At 43.8% G+C, this 17,963-nt stretch overlaps 2 protein-coding genes across 2 annotated transcripts; both read right to left on the bottom strand.

Annotated features, from left to right (window-relative positions):
- Positions 1-2,787: 2,787 nt before the first annotated feature.
- LOC117970565 (selenoprotein H-like) lies at positions 2,788-6,143 on the bottom strand. Its single transcript, XM_059021137.1, has 5 exons — positions 6,125-6,143; positions 5,168-5,292; positions 4,552-4,697; positions 3,511-3,634; positions 2,788-3,098 (listed from the first exon to the last, which is right to left on the bottom strand). Exons 2-4 carry the CDS (start codon positions 5,284-5,286, stop codon positions 3,537-3,539), a joined length of 363 nt encoding a protein of 120 aa, XP_058877120.1. The 5' UTR covers positions 5,287-5,292; positions 6,125-6,143; the 3' UTR covers positions 2,788-3,098; positions 3,511-3,536.
- Positions 6,144-8,063: 1,920 nt separating this feature from the next.
- Positions 8,064-17,700, bottom strand: LOC131733176 (transmembrane protein 17B-like). The gene is made up of 5 exons (XM_059021136.1): positions 17,378-17,700; positions 12,226-12,329; positions 10,232-10,345; positions 9,552-9,695; positions 8,064-8,226 (listed from the first exon to the last, which is right to left on the bottom strand). The coding sequence occupies exons 1-5, from the start codon at positions 17,490-17,492 to the stop codon at positions 8,098-8,100; spliced, it is 606 nt and encodes a 201-aa protein (XP_058877119.1). The 5' UTR covers positions 17,493-17,700; the 3' UTR covers positions 8,064-8,097.
- Between the last annotated feature and the right edge of the window lie 263 nt (positions 17,701-17,963).

Below are 17,963 nucleotides of genomic sequence, written 5' to 3'. Positions count from 1 at the left end.
CCTTTAAAGGAGCGCTGACCATCTTTAAAATCCATTCTCTCACCTCTTATTAGCTTTATTAACATGATCACCGGCCCCTCCCTTTAAAGGAGCGCTGACCATCCTTAAAATCCATTCTCTCACCTCTTATTAGCTTTATTAACATGATCACCGGCCCCTCCCTTTAAAGGAGCGCTGACCATCTTTAAAATCCATTCTCTCACCTCTTAATAGCTTTATTAACATGATCACTGGTCCCTCCCTTTAAAGGAGCGCTGACCATCTTTAAAATCCATTCTCTCACCTCTTATTAGCTTTATTAACACGATCACCGGCCCCTCCCTTTAAAGGAGCGCTGACCATCTTTAAAATCCATTCTCTCACCTCTTAATAGCTTTATTAACTTGATAAAATCAAATAATAATAATAATAATAATAATAATAATAATAATACATTTGATAAACCAGTGAATTTTAAGTTGGATACAGGGGCAGTATGTTTGATACGATCAAATGCCGTTTTTCAAATTGCACTGCTAAGCTTTCAGAACAGTAGTCCAATCAAAAAAGAGCATTCGACAGCACAATATTGATATATATAGATATAATTTTCTGTTAACAAATAAATCCAGATTTTAAACACTTAATATTTTATATATAACGATAATGACGTTAATTTTGTTTTGTTTTTTTGTTAATCCCGCCTTCGTCTAATCCTCCGCTCCAATTGGCGAACTTCTGATGATCGACAGCTCCTTCCAAGCGCCTCAGGTTGGTCAACACGCCCCGCCCACCGCCTCACCGTCACCAGACCGTCACTAAATCCAACGAATCAGCCGCGCGGTGGCGAGACGCGACCACGCCCTCTTCATCTTGGCCCCGCCCCTCGAGTCAAAGTTCTACAAAAAAAAAAAAAAAAAGTTAATTTGCTGAGAAGTAAACAAATCTGAAAAAAAATAATAATAATTTTAAATAATAATTAAAAATAGAAACAGCGCGTAAAACTGGGATTAAACACTCGAAATATGGAGTGTCGGCGCTTGGTAAAACGTTCCCCGATTGATCGGGGGCCGAAAATTCATATTTCAGTGTGAAATTTGGAGTTTAACTTAAGAAAGTCGCCTGAAATGAAAACATGACAAAAATATATATATATATAAAGATTAAAATCCTCAAAACTACACCAGACTTTTTAAAAACGGTACCGAGACTCCTTTAAACGTCAAATACCGTTAATAATAACCACAAAGCCATCAAATGTAAAGGTTTTAAAATATAAATAATATTATCATACAGCTTACTACACGTCAGAGGGTAGCAACGTACACGAGACAATATTTATTACAGCATTCAAAATATATAATAATAATAATAATAATAATAATAATAATAATTCAAAGTACGCCGTAACCTCCTAAAATTAGTAATTTTATTAAAAACTAAAACAAATAAATGAAACACACACACTGAGACACACACACACACACAAACTCGATTATAAACACGCACACTAATTAATACAGAGAGTTAATTGATTTAATACAGCGTGATTGCACGGCGCGCCTCTACGTCCAGTTCAATACTTTAGTTACGCTGCACGCTGCAAAAACAGGCAAAATATATACATAAATATATATAAATATATATATAAATAAATGAACACAACTTTGTTTGAACCAAAAACATAAATGCGTTTTATTTTTTTTTAACGAGAGGACGTGGGATAAACTTAATGGGACTGTCCTCTATTGTTATTATTATTATTATTATTATTATTATTATATAAAACATTGTTTTCAAAAAACAAATTATTAGAAGTATGATTTTACTGACTAAGGTTCCCACAAGCACCCGTTTTTGTTTTGTTTTTTAAATATAATTTAATTTGTGTTAGTTTTTTCCTTCGCTGGAAGCGCCTTACCTCACCGCGCGTCTGTTTTCAGTAGGCTAGTTTTATTTTTTTTAATATAAATTATTATTATTATTTATTTTTTTGGTATTCTGTACGTTACAGCCATACGGTGCCCCGACCACCCCTCCTCCCCCGAAGCCCCGCCCCCCGGCTCTCAGCCTATAGCGTTGCTCGCTGCCTCTTCCATTTCGCATTCCCCGAATTCTTCGGATCCAATCGCCCTTTGAAATCCGACACCCCGCGTTCTGATTGGCTGCCTGCGTTCCAAAGGGGCTGGGCTGGGATATCGAATTTAGAACATTGAGGTCTCGTTCCATTTTTTTTTTTTTTTTTTTTTTTTTTTGGTCGGCCGAATTCTATTAATGCGACATTTAAAGGGGTGTTAACCTGAAGTTCGTTTGTTTTTTAAAGCGCTGACCATCTTTCAAATCCGTTCTCTCGCCTCCGTAGTTTTATTATCATTATTAAATTAATAAGAGGTAAGAAATGTATTCTGAGTGATAAATCTGATATTTTAAATAACTTTTGCTAGCCGAGAGAGACTTCTAGTGGAACCGTTTGCCATTGAATCTACACTGAAGACGCTGAGAAAGACTTCTAGTGGAAACGTTTGCCATTGAATTTACACTGAAGACGCTGAGAAAGACTTCTAGTGGAAACGTTTGCCATTGAATTCACACTGAAGACGCTGAGAAAGACTTCTAGTGGAAACGTTTGCCGTTGAATTTACACTGAAGACGCTGAGAAACACTTCTAGTGGAAACGTTTGCCATTGAATTTACACTGAAGACACTGAGAAAGACTTCTAGTGGAAACGTTTGCCATTGAATTTACACTGAAGACGCTGAGAAAGACTTCTAGTGGAAACGTTTGCCATTGAATTCACACACAATCAATTTTAATATAATTTTTTATTTTACATTTTTTTTTAAAAGCAGAGAAACTACAAAAGATCAATAAAACACTGAGAACAGAGTGACACTTCTATATATAAAAGAAACCAAAAAAAAATCGAAGAGACTCCACAGTAAAAACAGACTGCAGTTCTCCTCCCGGCCAGCAGAGCGCGCCAGCCTTCCACCAACTTTGCCTCCCCGTACCGGAGCTGTGAGGTCATCAGCGGAAAAACTGGGGGAGCAACCCCATTGGTCAGTCCACTTCATAATGCACCCGGCAACAGGAAACTCTGAGAAGCGATTGGCTGAGACTGGAAAAAAAAATAAAATTATATATTATATATAACACAAACACACAACCCTACACTGAACCACAGCAGCTACCCAGCATGGTGTCTATAAGCAGCAGTGTGGAGTAGTGGTTAGGGATCTGGACTCTTGACCGGAGGGTCGTGGGTTCAATCCCAGGTGGGGGACACTGCTGCTGTACCCTTGAACAAGGTACTTTACCTAGATTGCTCCAGTAAAAACCCAACTGTATAAATGGGGAATTGTATGTAAAAATAATGTGATATCTTGTAACAATTGTAAGTCGCTCTGGATAAGGGCGTCTGCTAAGAAATTAATAATACTTTATAAAGCTGTGATCTGGTGCGCTGGCATTGCCCGCTGTGTGCTGGGCAGAGCTGTGCTGTACCCAGAGAAATGCATTGCAATATTTACCTCTTTAAAACACGGTTAGCTGTGCTCTACATCGCCCCCTTCAGGGCATCAAGCACAACTGCAGCTTCAGGGAACTTCAATTTGCGTGGCGGCCCCTTCTTAATACCAGACCAGAGAGAGACTTCTGCAAGAGACAGGAGACAAGAGAGACAGACAGACACACACAGAGACAGACAGACAGAAAGACAAAGAGATATGACAAGAGAGACAGACAGACAGACACACACAGAGACAGAAAGACAAAGAGATACGACAAGAGAGACAGACACACAGAGACAGACAGACAGACAGACACACACACACACACAGACAAAAGACACAGAGACAGACAGACACACAGTAAATGTAGGCTAGGTTAACTAATGCTTTTAAAATCCAATACAAATTATATATATATATATTTTATATTATATATATATATATATATATATATATATGTGTGTGTACCATTGCACCATTATTAACCCTGCACCTCAAAAACACTGCCCCCTAGTGGCAAAAACATGTATGTGAAACCAAGCTAATAAGAGGTGAGAGAATGGATTTTAAAGATGGTCAGCGCTCCTTTAAAGGGAGGGGCCGGTGATCATGTTAATAAAGCTAATAAGAGGTGAGAGAATGGATTTTAAAGATGGTCAGCGCTCCTTTAAAGGGAGGGGCCGGTGATCATGTTAATAAAGCTAATAAGAGGTGAGAGAATGGATTTTAAAGATGGTCAGCGCTCCTTTAAAGGGAGGGGCCGGTGATCCTGTTAATAAAGCTAATAAGAGGTAAGAGAATGGATTTTAAAGATGGTCAGCGCTCCTTTAAAGGGAGGGGCCGGTGATCCTGTTAATAAAGCTAATAAGAGGTGAGAGAATGGATTTTAAAGATGGTCAGCGCTCCTTTAAAGGGAGGGGTCGGTGATCATGTTAATAAAGCTAATAAGAGGTGAGAGAATGGATTTTAAAGATGGTCAGCGCTCCTTTAAAGGGAGGGGCCGGTGATCATGTTAATAAAGCTGATGGGATGGATTTAAACGCTGTATTCCAGAATACTCACCAGTCCCGTTGCTATCGACAAAGGTGACCTCAAAGCTGTTTCTTCTGGGTTTTTCGGGGTTCAACTCCACGGCGATTTTGGGGTACACTTCTCCGATTGCCTCTCTCAAGGCTTCGGCATTCCGCAGATACACTCGTCAGCTTTTACTAAAAATGAATCAATCAATAATTAATTAATTAAAATCCGGACTTAAAAAAACACAAACTGATCAACAAGCAGCCAGTCAGTGCCGTCCATCCTCCAAATCAGAGAGTGTGTGTGTGTGTGTGTGTGTGTGCGTGTTTCAGTGTTTGTGTGTGTCTGTGTCTGTGTGCGAGAGTCTCAGTGTGTGTGAGTCTGTGTGTGAAAGACTCTGTGTGTGAGAAAGTCTCAGTGTGCGTGTCTGAGTGTGTGTATCAGTGTGTGTGTCAGAGTGTGTGTGAGAGTCTCAGAGTCTGAGTTTGTGTGTGTCTGAGTGTTTCTCAATGCACGTGCCTTCATTTCTCTCCCTGAAGAATTATTGCAATCTTCATAAAAAAAGGTGTATATATATATATATATATATATATATATATATATATATAAATCTCCCTGTGCTGCAGTACCGGTGGTGCTACAGCAGGGGGCGCTCCCTCACCAGTGTTCGATGACAATCCTCCGCTCCCCTCTCTCCTCCTCCTGTTTCAGTTTCTTTGTCGGTTCGGGCTCCGCAGCTGCTCCCGCCTGCACTCTCCTCTTTCTACCTCGAGGGGGCATCGCGGTCTAATAAACCAACACAGAAACAAGCAGGGGCGTTCAGACGAACACGTGACACCGCCCCCCCCTCTCCCCGCACATTCTGGTATCTTCCATTCTCAAGACACGAGCACGTGTATGACGCTGGATGGTTTGTGATTGGGTCTCGACTGCTCACCTGCTAATGTATTATTATGAGGCTTGTAGTATTAATATTATTCATAATTTTCATTATTAACGCCGGTATTAAACACAGTCAGATATGAGGTTCAGTCCAAACAGAGCGCCGGACTCAGCGAGGTCCAGCAGGGGGCAGTAACTTCACACGGGGGGCCATTTCATCGACCATCACCTCAGAAACACAAACCAGCAAATCATTATGATTCGCCTTTTTTAAAAGTCCTGGAGCAGAGCGTTAAAGTCATTTAAATCTGCTGGGTGCGCTTTCTGAGCGGCTCACTTACTTAACGCGTCCACTATGCAACGGACAGAGTCCCGAGAAGCGAGTTTAATCCTGCAGGGATTTCATGACGGATTTTATAACAGAAACCGCAGCCCTCAGACCGCCACGTTGGCTCAAACTACTGACCACAGCGCGGCGTGAGACTCCTACTGAGAGCCGAAATGTCGCCGGTTTCACACCCTCCGTGCAACGCATTGCGTGAAACAGCGTCTTATATATAAAACTACCTAAAGCAAAGACCAATGCGACTCGGCGGCGATCGGTCACTTGTTTTTCCACAATTCATGCAAGCTTTAGATTCACAGAAACATACTGGCTATTTTACTCCGCGACAATGCATGCGTTTGCAGACAAAGCTGCAGAAACGGAGAACGTACAGAGCGTGATAGTCCTTACCTTACCTTTTTTTAATTCAGCTGTGTTAAAAAAAACGTGTTTGTTTCTCTGTCTCTCTCTCTCCTTTTTGCAAACTCCAGGTATTTGAGATACAGCGGGAAGCGTGGGCGTGTCTTCTAAATAGAAGATACGGGGGGGGGGGGGGGGGGGGGGGGGGGGGGGTAAATGTAAAATTAGACCGGCCTTGATGTGCGTAGTTTTTTTTGAAAACACTTGTAATAGCACCGCATTGCCGCCAGGTGTCAGTGTTGATTAACCAGCGTTGAATGCGAACAGCACACGATTTCTAAAACACTGTAGAATCTCCTCTCTTACCTTTTTCTTTTTTCACTTCTTTCTTTTCATTCTTTCCATTTTCTTTCTTTTTTTCTATTTCCTTTCTTTCGTGTGCTCCAACAGCAAAGTCTTTATCAGCTTTATTAACATTACATTTAATATCACTGGACTTGAATTACATTGTAACTGCAGTTTAATATCACTAGACTGGACTGGAATTACATTGTAACTGCAGTTTAATATCACTAGACTGGACTGGAATTACATTGTAACTGCAGTTTAATATCACTAGACTGGACTGGAATTACATTGTAACTGCAGTTTAATATCACTAGACTGGACTGGAATTACATTGTAACTGCAGTTTAATATCACTAGACTGGACTGGAATTACATTGTAACTGCAGTTTAATATCACTAGACTGGACTGGAATTACATTGTAACTGCAGTTTAATATCACTAGACTGGACTGGAATTACATTGTAACTGCAGTTTAATATCACTAGACTGGACTGGAATTACATTGTAACTGCAGTTTAATATCACTAGACTGGACTGGAATTACATTGTAACTGCAGTTTAATATCACTAGACTGGAATTACATTGTAACTGCAGTTTAATATCACTAGACTGGACTGGAATTACATTGTAACTGCAGTTTAATATCACTAGACTGGACTGGAATTACATTGTAACTGCAGTTTAATATCACTAGACTGGACTGGAATTACATTGTAACTGCAGTTTAATATCACTAGACTGGACTGGACTGGAATTACATTGTAACTGCAGTTTAATATCACTAGACTGGACTGGAATTACATTGTAACTGCAGTTTAATATCACTAGACTGGACTGGAATTACATTGTAACTGCAGTTTAATATCACTAGACTGGACTGGAATTACATTGTAACTGCAGTTTAATATCACTAGACTGGACTGGACTGGAATTACATTGTAACTGCAGTTTAATATCACTAGACTAGACTGGAATTACATTGTAACTGCAGTTTAATATCACTAGACTGGACTGGAATTACATTGTAACTGCAGTTTAATATCACTAGACTGGACTGGAATTACATTGTAACTGCAGTTTAATATCACTAGACTGGACTGGAATTACATTGTAACTGCAGTTTAATATCACTAGACTGGACTGGAATTACATTGTAACTGCAGTTTAATATCACTAGACTCAGTGCGCTTGGCGTGTTTTTTCCCAGGTGATTGACAGCGGTGTGCGGATGAGAGGGAGGTGTGACCTACAGCACAGCGAGACGGCTGACCTGCAGGGGAGAGAGCCAGCCCGCCTCCCAGTACATCTGTGTAACTGGGAGCGAGTGTCGAACCAGTGGCTCAGTGACACACAGCTCTGGAGAAATATTTACCAGCACCTAGAATTTTACCATTGAGACATGATTAAAAAAATAATAATAATAATAATAATAATAATAATAATAATAATAATAATAAAAGTCCACATACAAAAATATACAGTTTATTTACAAATGATGCACTGAGCTCAAAAGGATGAATTGTCTGTGTGTGTGTGTGTGTGTCTGTGTGTCTCACAGTGTGTGTCTCTCTCTTTTACTGTGTGTGTGTGTCTGTGTTTCTCTCTCTCTCTCTTCCCCTCCCTCCCTCCCTCTCCCCGTCTCTCTCTGTCCCTCCCTCCCCCTCTCTCTCTCTCTTAGGTCCTGACAGCGCTGTCTCCCTCCTCCTCAGCTCTCAGCTCCTGAATCCCGTGGAACTGTCGCAGGTGAAACCGGCTCTCTAACTGCCTGACCATCGAGCGCAGAGCCAGGAACGCACACAGCACCTAGAGAGAGGAGAGAGGAGAGAGAGGGGAGAGAGGAGAGAGGAGAGGAGAGAGGGGAGAGAGGAGAGAGGAGAGAGGGGAGAGAGGAGAGAGGAGAGAGGAGAGAGAGGGGAGAGGAGAGAGAGGAGAGAGGAGAGAGGAGAGGAGAGGAGAGGGGAGAGAGAGGAGAGAGGAGAGAGGAGAGAGGGGAGAGAGGAGAGGAGAGAGGAGAGAGAGATGAGAGAGAGGAGAGGGGAGGGGGAGAGAGGAGAGGAGAGAGAGGAGAGAGGAGAGAGAGAGGAGAGAGAGAGAGGAGAGAGGAGAGAGAGAGGGGAGAGAGGAGAGAGGAGAGGAGAGAGGAGAGAGAGGAGAGAGGAGAGAGGGGAGAGGGGAGAGGAGAGAGAGAGAGGGGAGAGAGGAGAGGAGAGAGGAGAGAGAGAGGAGAGAGAGAGAGGAGAGAGGAGAGAGAGAGGGGAGAGAGGAGAGGAGAGAGGAGAGGAGAGAGGAGAGAGAGGAGAGAGGGGAGAGGAGAGAGGGGAGAGGAGAGAGGAGAGAGGAGAGGAGAGAGGAGAGAGAGGAGAGAGGAGAGAGAGGGGAGAGAGGAGAGGAGAGAGGGGAGAGGGGAGAGGGGAGAGGGGAGAGAGGGGAGAGAGGAGAGGAGAGAGAGGAGAGAGGAGAGAGGAGAGAAAGAGGAGAGAGGAGAGAGGGGAGAGGGGAGAGGAGAGAGGGGAGAGGGGAGAGGGGAGAGGGGGAGAGGAGAGAGAGGAGAGAGGAGAGAGGAGAGAGGAGAGAGGAGAGGAGAGAGGAGAGAGGAGAGAGAGGAGAGAGGAGAGAGAGAGGAGAGAGAGGAGAGAGAGAGGGGAGAGAGGAGAGGAGAGAGAGGAGAGAGGAGAGAGAGAGGAGAGAGAGGAGAGAGAGAGAGGAGAGAGAGAGAGGAGAGAGGGGAGAGGAGAGGGGAGAGGAGAGGAGAGAGGAGAGAGGAGAGAGAGGAGAGAGAGGAGAGAGAGAGAGGAGAGAGGAGAGGGGAGAGGAGAGGAGAGAGGAGAGAGGGGAGAGGAGAGAGGGGAGATGAGAGAGGAGAGAGAGGAGAGAGGAGAGAGGAGAGAGAGAGAGAGAAGAGAGAGAGGAGAGAGGAGAGAGGAGAGGAGAGGAGAGAGGAGAGATGGGGAGGGAGGTGGAAAGATGGGGAGAGGGCAGGGTTACAGTGACCATCGAGCGCAGAGCTAGGAATGCACACAACACCTAGAGAGAGGAGAGGGTGAGAGAGAGGGAGGGAGACGGAGAGGGAGAGGGAGAAGGAGAGAGAGGGTGAGGGAGAGGGAGTTACACGTGTTTCTCTCTCTCACCTGCAGTGCTATGAATAAAGCCAGCACGATGTGCACAGCTCTCTCCAGAGGCAGGATGAGGTTCCCTTCATTGAAGAGCTGGAAAAGAATCAGAGGGAGCTGCAGCAAGAGACTGAGGAGACAGAATCCAGCCAGTTCAGGAACCTGCCACCGGGGGGAGACAAACACACACAGTGAGACTGAGACAGGCACACTGACACACTGACACACACATACACACAAACACACACACACACAGACACACACTGAAACTGAGACTGACACACTGACACACACAGACACACACTGAGACTGAGACAGGCACACTGACACACACACACACACACACAGACACACAAACACACACACACACACACTGAGACTGAGACAGGCACACTGACACACACACACACACACACACAGACACACAAACACACACACTGTGAGACTGAGACAGGCACACTGACACACTGACACACACATACACACAAACACACACACAATGAGACTGAGACTGACACACTGACACACACAGACACACACTGAGACTGAGACAGGCACACTGACACACACACACACACACAGACACACAAACACACACTGAGACTGAGACTGACACACTGACACACACAGACACACTGACACACACACACCCACACACACACTCAGACTCTCTATACAGTGTGATGGATTCAGTTCACCTTCTCCTGCAGATTCCCTGTGTAGCCCAGGTAGAGTCTGATCAGCTCTATCGCAGTCATCACCACCAGCACGGTCACCAGGATGAACTTATAATAATCCTGGAGGGCCGGGTACTGCAGAGAGACCGAGAGAGAAACACACACTTCAGCTTTTAGAAACCAGAGTTCTGGCTACAAGTCTTTCAGCGTCTTCAGTGTAAATTCAATGGCAGACGTTTCCACTAGAAGTCTTTCTCAGCGTCTTCAGTGTAAATTCAATGGCAAACGTTTCCACTAGAAGTCTTTCTCAGCGTCTTCATTGTAAATTCAATGGCAAACGTTTCCACTAGAAGTCTTTCTCAGCGTCTTCAGTGTAAATTCAATGGCAAACGTTTCCACTAGAAGTCTTTCTCAGTGTCTTCAGTGTAAATTCAATGGCAAACGTTTCCACTAGAAGTCTTTCTCAGCGTCTTCAGTGTAAATTAAATGGCAAACGTTTCCACTAGAAGTCTTTCTCAGTGTCTTCAGTGTAAATTCAATGGCAAACGTTTCCGCTAGAAGTCTTTCTCGGCGTCTTCAGTTTAAATTCAATGGCAAACGTTTCCACTAGAAGTCTTTCTCAGCGTCTTCAGTGTAAATTCAATGGCAAACGTTTCCACTAGAAGTCTTTCTCAGCGTCTTCAGTGTAAATTCAACGGCAAACGTTTCCACTAGAAGTCTTTCTCAGCGTCTTCAGTGTAAATTCAATGGCAAACGTTTCCACTAGAAGTCTTTCTCAGTGTCTTCAGTGTAAATTCAATGGCAAACGTTTCCGCTAGAAGTCTTTCTCGGCGTCTTCAGTTTAAATTCAATGGCAAACGTTTCCACTAGAAGTCTTTCTCAGCGTCTTCAGTGTAAATTCAATGCGAAACGTTTCCACTAGAAGTCTTTCTCAGCGTCTTCAGTGTAAATTCAATGGCAAACGTTTCCACTAGAAGTCTTTCTCAGCGTCTTCAGTGTAAATTCAATGGCAAACGTTTCCGCTAGAAGTCTTTCTCGGCGTCTTCAGTTTAAATTCAATGGCAAACGTTTCCGCTAGAAGTCTTTCTCGGCGTCTTCAGTTTAAATTCAATGGCAAACGTTTCCACTAGAAGTCTTTCTCAGCGTCTTCAGTGTAAATTCAATGGCAAACGTTTCCACTAGAAGTCTTTCTCAGCGTCTTCAGTGTAAATTCAACGGCAAACGTTTCCACTAGAAGTCTTTCTCAGCGTCTTCAGTGTAAATTCAATGGCAAACGTTTCCACTAGAAGTCTTTCTCAGTGTCTTCAGTGTAAATTCAATGGCAAACGTTTCCGCTAGAAGTCTTTCTCGGCGTCTTCAGTTTAAATTCAATGGCAAACGTTTCCACTAGAAGTCTTTCTCAGCGTCTTCAGTGTAAATTCAATGGCAAACGTTTCCACTAGAAGTCTTTCTCAGCGTCTTCAGTGTAAATTCAATGGCAAACATCTTTCTCAGTGTTATAAGTTTAATAGTAAGACACACCTGAGCTTGTTAGCTAGGCACACTGGGGCTGATCAAGCTGGTAGTAAAACCTGGACTGGGTGACGCTGCTGTGCAATAGGAGTCTGATTACCAGCCCTGCAATGTAATTCCAGTCCAGTCTAGTGATATTAAACTGCAGTTACAATGTAATTCCAGTCCAGTCTAGTGATATTAAACTGCAGTTACAATGTAATTCCAGTCCAGTCTAGTGATATTAAACTGCAGTTACAATGTAATTCCAGTCCAGTCTAGTGATATTAAACTGCAGTTACAATGTAATTCCAGTCCAGTCTAGTGATATTAAACTGCAGTTACAATGTAATTCCAGTCCAGTCTAGTGATATTAAACTGCAGTTACAATGTAATTCCAGTCCAGTCTAGTGATATTAAACTGCAGTTACAATGTAATTCCAGTCCAGTCTAGTGATATTAAACTGCAGTTACAATGTAATTCCAGTCCATTGTATTTCAATAGGAGTCTTGTTTCGAGTTACCTTTAAGTCCAGCATGACGACCTCCGAGATCCACCAGAAAGGAAAGAAGAAGGCATTGAAATAGAGAGACATCTGGAGAGGCAGGTTCGAGGCCACTTCATGATCTGAACACCAGGGGGAGAGAGAGAGAGAGAGAGAGGAGAGGAGAGGAGAGGACAGGAGAGAGAGGGAGGGGAGAGGAGAGAGAGAGGAAAGAGAGAGAGGAAAGAGAGAGAGGGTGGGAGAGGGGGGAGAGAGAGAGGAGAGGAGAGGAGAGAGAGAAGAGAGGAGAGAGAGAGAGGAGAGAGAGAGGGCAGGAGAGGGGGTGGAGAGAGAGAGGAGAAGAGAGAGGAGAGAGGAGAGAGAGAGAGAGGGCGGGAGAGGGGGGAGAGAGAGGGTTAACACAATTTGTCAATTTGTAATGACAGTTATTATTATTATTAGAGACTAGGGGGGTGAACTCTGCATCATCAACAACTGCTGCTGCTGCTGCAGAGTCACTTCCAATAGGAGCTCGTTTGTTTGACGTCTCATCCGAAGGACAGAGCACAAGGAGGTTCAGTGACACCTCTCTGTGCTTTACAATGCTTCCCTATGTTTTACCAGACCTCTCTGTGCTTTACAATGCTTCCCTATGCTTCACCAGAATTATCTGTGCTTTACAATTCTTCCCTATGCTATACCAGACCTCTCTGTGCTTTACAATGCTTCCCTGTGCTTTACCAGACCTCTCTGTGCTTTACAATGCTTCCATATGCTTTACCAGACCTCTCTGTGCTTTACAATGCTTCCCTGTGCTTTACCAGACCTCTCTGTGCTTTACAATGCTTCCCTATGCTTTACCAGACCTCTCTGTGCTTTACAATGCTTCCCTATGCTTTACCAGACCTCTCTGTGCTTTACAATGCTTCCCTGTGCTTTACCAGACCTCTCTGTGCTTTACAATGCTTCCCTATGCTTTACCAGACCTCTCTGTGCTTTACAATGCTTCCCTATGCTTTACCAGACCTCTCTGTGCTTTACAATGCTTCCCTGTGCTTTACCAGACCTCTCTGTGCTTTACAATGCTTCCCTGTGCTTTACCAGACCTCTCTGTGCTTTACAATGCTTCCATATGCTTTACCAGACCTCTCTGTGCTTTACAATGCTTCCCTGTGCTTTACCACACCTCTCTGTGCTTTACAATGCTTCCCTATGCTTTACCACACCTCTCTGTGCTTTACAATGCTTCCCTATGCTTTACCACACCTCTCTGTGCTTTACAATGCTTCCCTATGCTTTACCACACCTCTCTGTGCTTTACAATGCTTCCCTATGCTTTACCAGACCTCTCTGTGCTTTACAATGCTTCCCTATGCTTTACCACACCTCTCTGTGCTTTACAATGCTTCCCTATGCTTTACCACACCTCTCTGTGCTTTACAATGCTTCCCTATGCTTTACCAGACCTCTCTGTGCTTTACAATGCTTCCCTATGCTTTACCAGACCTCTCTGTGCTTTATAATGCTTCCCTATGCTTTACCACACCTCTCTGTGCTTTACAATGCTTCCCTATGCTTTACCACACCTCTCTGTGCTTTACAATGCTTCCCTATGCTTTACCAGACCTCTCTGTGCTTTACAATGCTTCCCTATGCTTTACCAGACCTCTCTGTGCTTTACAATGCTCCCCTATGCTTTACCACACCTCTCTGTGCTTTACAATGCTTCCCTATGCTTTACCACACCTCTCTGTGCTTTACAATGCTTCCCTATGCTTTACCACACCTCTCTGTGCTGTACAATGCTTCCCTATGCTTTACCAGACCTCTCTGTGCTTTACAATGCTTCCCTATGCTTTACCAGACCTCTCTGTGCTTTACAATGCTTCCCTATGCTTTACCAGACCTCTCTGTGCTTTACAATGCTTCCCTATGCTTTACCACACCTCTCTGTGCTTTACAATGCTTCCCTATGCTTTACCAGACCTCTCTGTGCTTTACAATGCTTCCCTATGCTTTACCAGACCTCTCTGTGCTTTACAATGCTTCCCTATGCTTTACCACACCTCTCTGTGCTTTACAATGCTTCCCTATGCTTTACCACACCTCTCTGTGCTTTACAATGCTTCCCTATGCTTTACCAGACCTCTCTGTGCTTTACAATGCTTCCCTATGCTTTACCAGACCTCTCTGTGCTTTACAATGCTTCCCTATGCTTTACCACACCTCTCTGTGCTTTACAATGCTTCCCTATGCTTTACCAGACCTCTCTGTGCTTTACAATGCTTCCCTATGCTTTACCAGACCTCTCTGTGCTTTATAATGCTTCCCTATGCTTTACCACACCTCTCTGTGCTTTACAATGCTTCCCTATGCTTTACCACACCTCTCTGTGCTTTACAATGCTTCCCTATGCTTTACCAGACCTCTCTGTGCTTTACAATGCTTCCCTATGCTTTACCAGACCTCTCTGTGCTTTACAATGCTCCCCTATGCTTTACCACACCTCTCTGTGCTTTACAATGCTCCCCTATGCTTTACCACACCTCTCTGTGCTTTACAATGCTTCCCTATGCTTTACCACACCTCTCTGTGCTTTACAATGCTTCCCTATGCTTTACCAGACCTCTCTGTGCTTTACAATGCTTCCCTATGCTTTACCACACCTCTCTGTGCTTTACAATGCTTCCCTATGCTTTACCAGACCTCTCTGTGCTTTACAATGCTTCCCTATGCTTTACCAGACCTCTCTGTGCTTTACAATGCTCCCCTATGCTTTACCACACCTCTCTGTGCTTTACAATGCTTCCCTATGCTTTACCACACCTCTCTGTGCTTTACAATGCTTCCCTATGCTTTACCACACCTCTCTGTGCTTTACAATGCTTCCCTATGCTTTACCACACCTCTCTGTGCTTTACAATGCTTCCCTATGCTTTACCACACCTCTCTGTGCTTTACAATGCTTCCCTATGCTTTACCAGACCTCTCTGTGCTTTACAATGCTTCCCTATGCTTTACCAGACCTCTCTGTGCTTTACAATGCTTCCCTATGCTTTACCACACCTCTCTGTGCTTTACAATGCTTCCCTATGCTTTACCAGACCTCTCTGTGCTTTACAATGCTTCCCTATGCTTTACCAGACCTCTCTGTGCTTTATAATGCTTCCCTATGCTTTACCACACCTCTCTGTGCTTTACAATGCTTCCCTATGCGTTACCAGACCTCTCTGTGCTTTACAATGCTTCCCTATGCTTTACCACACCTCTCTGTGCTTTACAATGCTTCCCTATGCTTTACCAGACCTCTCTGTGCTTTACAATGCTTCCCTATGCTTTACCAGACCTCTCTGTGCTTTACAATGCTTCCCTATGCTTTACCAGACCTCTCTGTCCTTTACAATGCTTCCCTATGCTTTACCAGACCTCTCTGTCCTTTACAATGCTTCCCTATGCTTTACCACACCTCTCTGTGCTTTACAATGCTTCCCTATGCTTTACCAGACCTCTCTGTGCTTTACAATGCTCCCCTATGCTTTACCACACCTCTCTGTGCTTTACAATGCTTCCCTATGCTTTACCACACCTCTCTGTGCTTTACAATGCTTCCCTATGCTTTACCAGACCTCTCTGTGCTTTACAATGCTTCCCTATGCTTTACCACACCTCTCTGTGCTTTACAATGCTTCCCTATGCTTTACCAGACCTCTCTGTGCTTTACAATGCTTCCCTATGCTTTACCAGACCTCTCTGTGCTTTACAATGCTCCCCTATGCTTTACCACACCTCTCTGTGCTTTACAATGCTTCCCTATGCTTTACCACACCTCTCTGTGCTTTACAATGCTTCCCTATGCTTTACCAGACCTCTCTGTGCTTTACAATGCTTCCCTATGCTTTACCACACCTCTCTGTGCTTTACAATGCTTCCCTATGCTTTACCACACCTCTCTGTGCTTTACAATGCTTCCCTATGCTTTACCAGACCTCTCTGTGCTTTACAATGCTTCCCTATGCTTTACCAGACCTCTCTGTGCTTTACAATGCTTCCCTATGCTTTACCACACCTCTCTGTGCTTTACAATGCTTCCCTATGCTTTACCAGACCTCTCTGTGCTTTACAATGCTTCCCTATGCTTTACCAGACCTCTCTGTGCTTTATAATGCTTCCCTATGCTTTACCACACCTCTCTGTGCTTTACAATGCTTCCCTATGCGTTACCAGACCTCTCTGTGCTTTACAATGCTTCCCTATGCTTTACCACACCTCTCTGTGCTTTACAATGCTTCCCTATGCTTTACCAGACCTCTCTGTGCTTTACAATGCTTCCCTATGCTTTACCAGACCTCTCTGTGCTTTACAATGCTTCCCTATGCTTTACCAGACCTCTCTGTCCTTTACAATGCTTCCCTATGCTTTACCAGACCTCTCTGTGCTTTACAATGCTTCCCTATGCTTTACCACACCTCTCTGTCCTTTACAATGCTTCCCTATGCTTTACCACACCTCTCTGTGCTTTACAATGCTTCCCTATGCTTTACCAGACCTCTCTGTGCTTTACAATGCTTCCCTATGCTTTACCAGACCTCTCTGTCCTTTACAATGCTTCCCTATGCTTTACCACACCTCTCTGTGCTTTACAATGCTTCCCTATGCTTTACCACACCTCTCTGTGCTTTACAATGCTTCCCTATGCTTTACCAGACCTCTCTGTGCTTTACAATGCTTCCCTATGCTTTACCACACCTCTCTGTGCTTTACAATGCTTCCCTATGCTTTACCAGACCTCTCTGTGCTTTACAATGCTTCCCTATGCTTTACCAGACCTCTCTGTGCTTTACAATGCTTCCCTATGCTTTACCACACCTCTCTGTGCTTTACAATGCTTCCCTATGCTTTACCAGACCTCTCTGTGCAAGATAAACAAATTATATACAACAGAACTTCGCCAACGCTGTAACTTCACGGCAATGTATATCGACAGGACGTGTTTTATTTGAGAACGTACAAATACAGAAATAAATAAATACACAAACAACGCACACATACACAAAACAATTAGGTGGCAGTTTTTAAAACCCCCAGAAACTTTACACACGCAATTCTCGTAGCTTTTCCTTTTTTTACATTAATATACCTCGGTCATTTCCCACCGCTAGAAAGAAATAAAGTGTGTTTGGTTGTGACTTACTTGGCGGCAGTGTTATAAAATTCTCGTCCGGACTCGGTACGGTTCGGTTTTGGTCGGTAAAGACGGTCAGAGACAAATCTTGGAGTCGTCTTCTCACCGGCTCCGGCAACGCCATTTTGCCTCGAAGTGGGACGGGAACAAAAAAAACGAAAAAAAATTGTTTAGGAAACTACCGCCATTTCGGCTCAAAGACGGAGTCGACGTCGTGTACAAATTAATAGGAGAGACAGAGCCGTCATGGCGGCCGCTGGGCTGGAGCTTCACCTCCGCTCAAGCGCCAGGGAGCGTTGCCCGGGAAACACCGGAACGCTGTCACAGCTTAGCAACCAGAGCGACGCTGGAGGCGGGAAACCGCCGTGGTTCCTATAGCAACCAGATATTTATTTCTGTATTTTATTATGTATAATTTTTTTTTAACATTTATGGCACGACATACATAAGATTGTATCCAGATTTAGCTGCGAGCTGATTTTCATTCGCTGTCAGGTGTAGAGAACGGAAGCAAATAATTAAATAAATAAATAAACAAACACAAAACCACCCAAGGCTCTTTTAAGACGAAAATCTTTTCTAAAAGAGCTAAAAG

The sequence above is a fragment of the Acipenser ruthenus genome, unplaced genomic scaffold (assembly GCF_902713425.1).
Source record: "Acipenser ruthenus unplaced genomic scaffold, fAciRut3.2 maternal haplotype, whole genome shotgun sequence".
Lineage (NCBI taxonomy): Eukaryota > Metazoa > Chordata > Actinopteri > Acipenseriformes > Acipenseridae > Acipenser > Acipenser ruthenus.
This window is presented reverse-complemented; position numbering and strand designations above follow the sequence as displayed.

What these genes read in the sequence shown, in the direction of transcription:
- LOC131733176 (XM_059021136.1), bottom strand. Translation starts at nt 17,492, where the DNA reads ATGGCGTTGCCGGAGCCGGTGAGAAGACGACTCCAAGATTTGTCTCTG. An exon ending in TCGTCATGCTGGACTTAAAG is followed by an intron (nt 10,346 to 12,225) that starts GTAACTCGAAAC and finishes GTCTCTCTGCAG; the next exon opens with TACCCGGCCCTCCAGGATTA. An exon ending in CTTTATTCATAGCACTGCAG is followed by an intron (nt 8,227 to 9,551) that starts GTGAGAGAGAGA and finishes TCCTCTCTCTAG; the next exon opens with GTGCTGTGTGCGTTCCTGGC.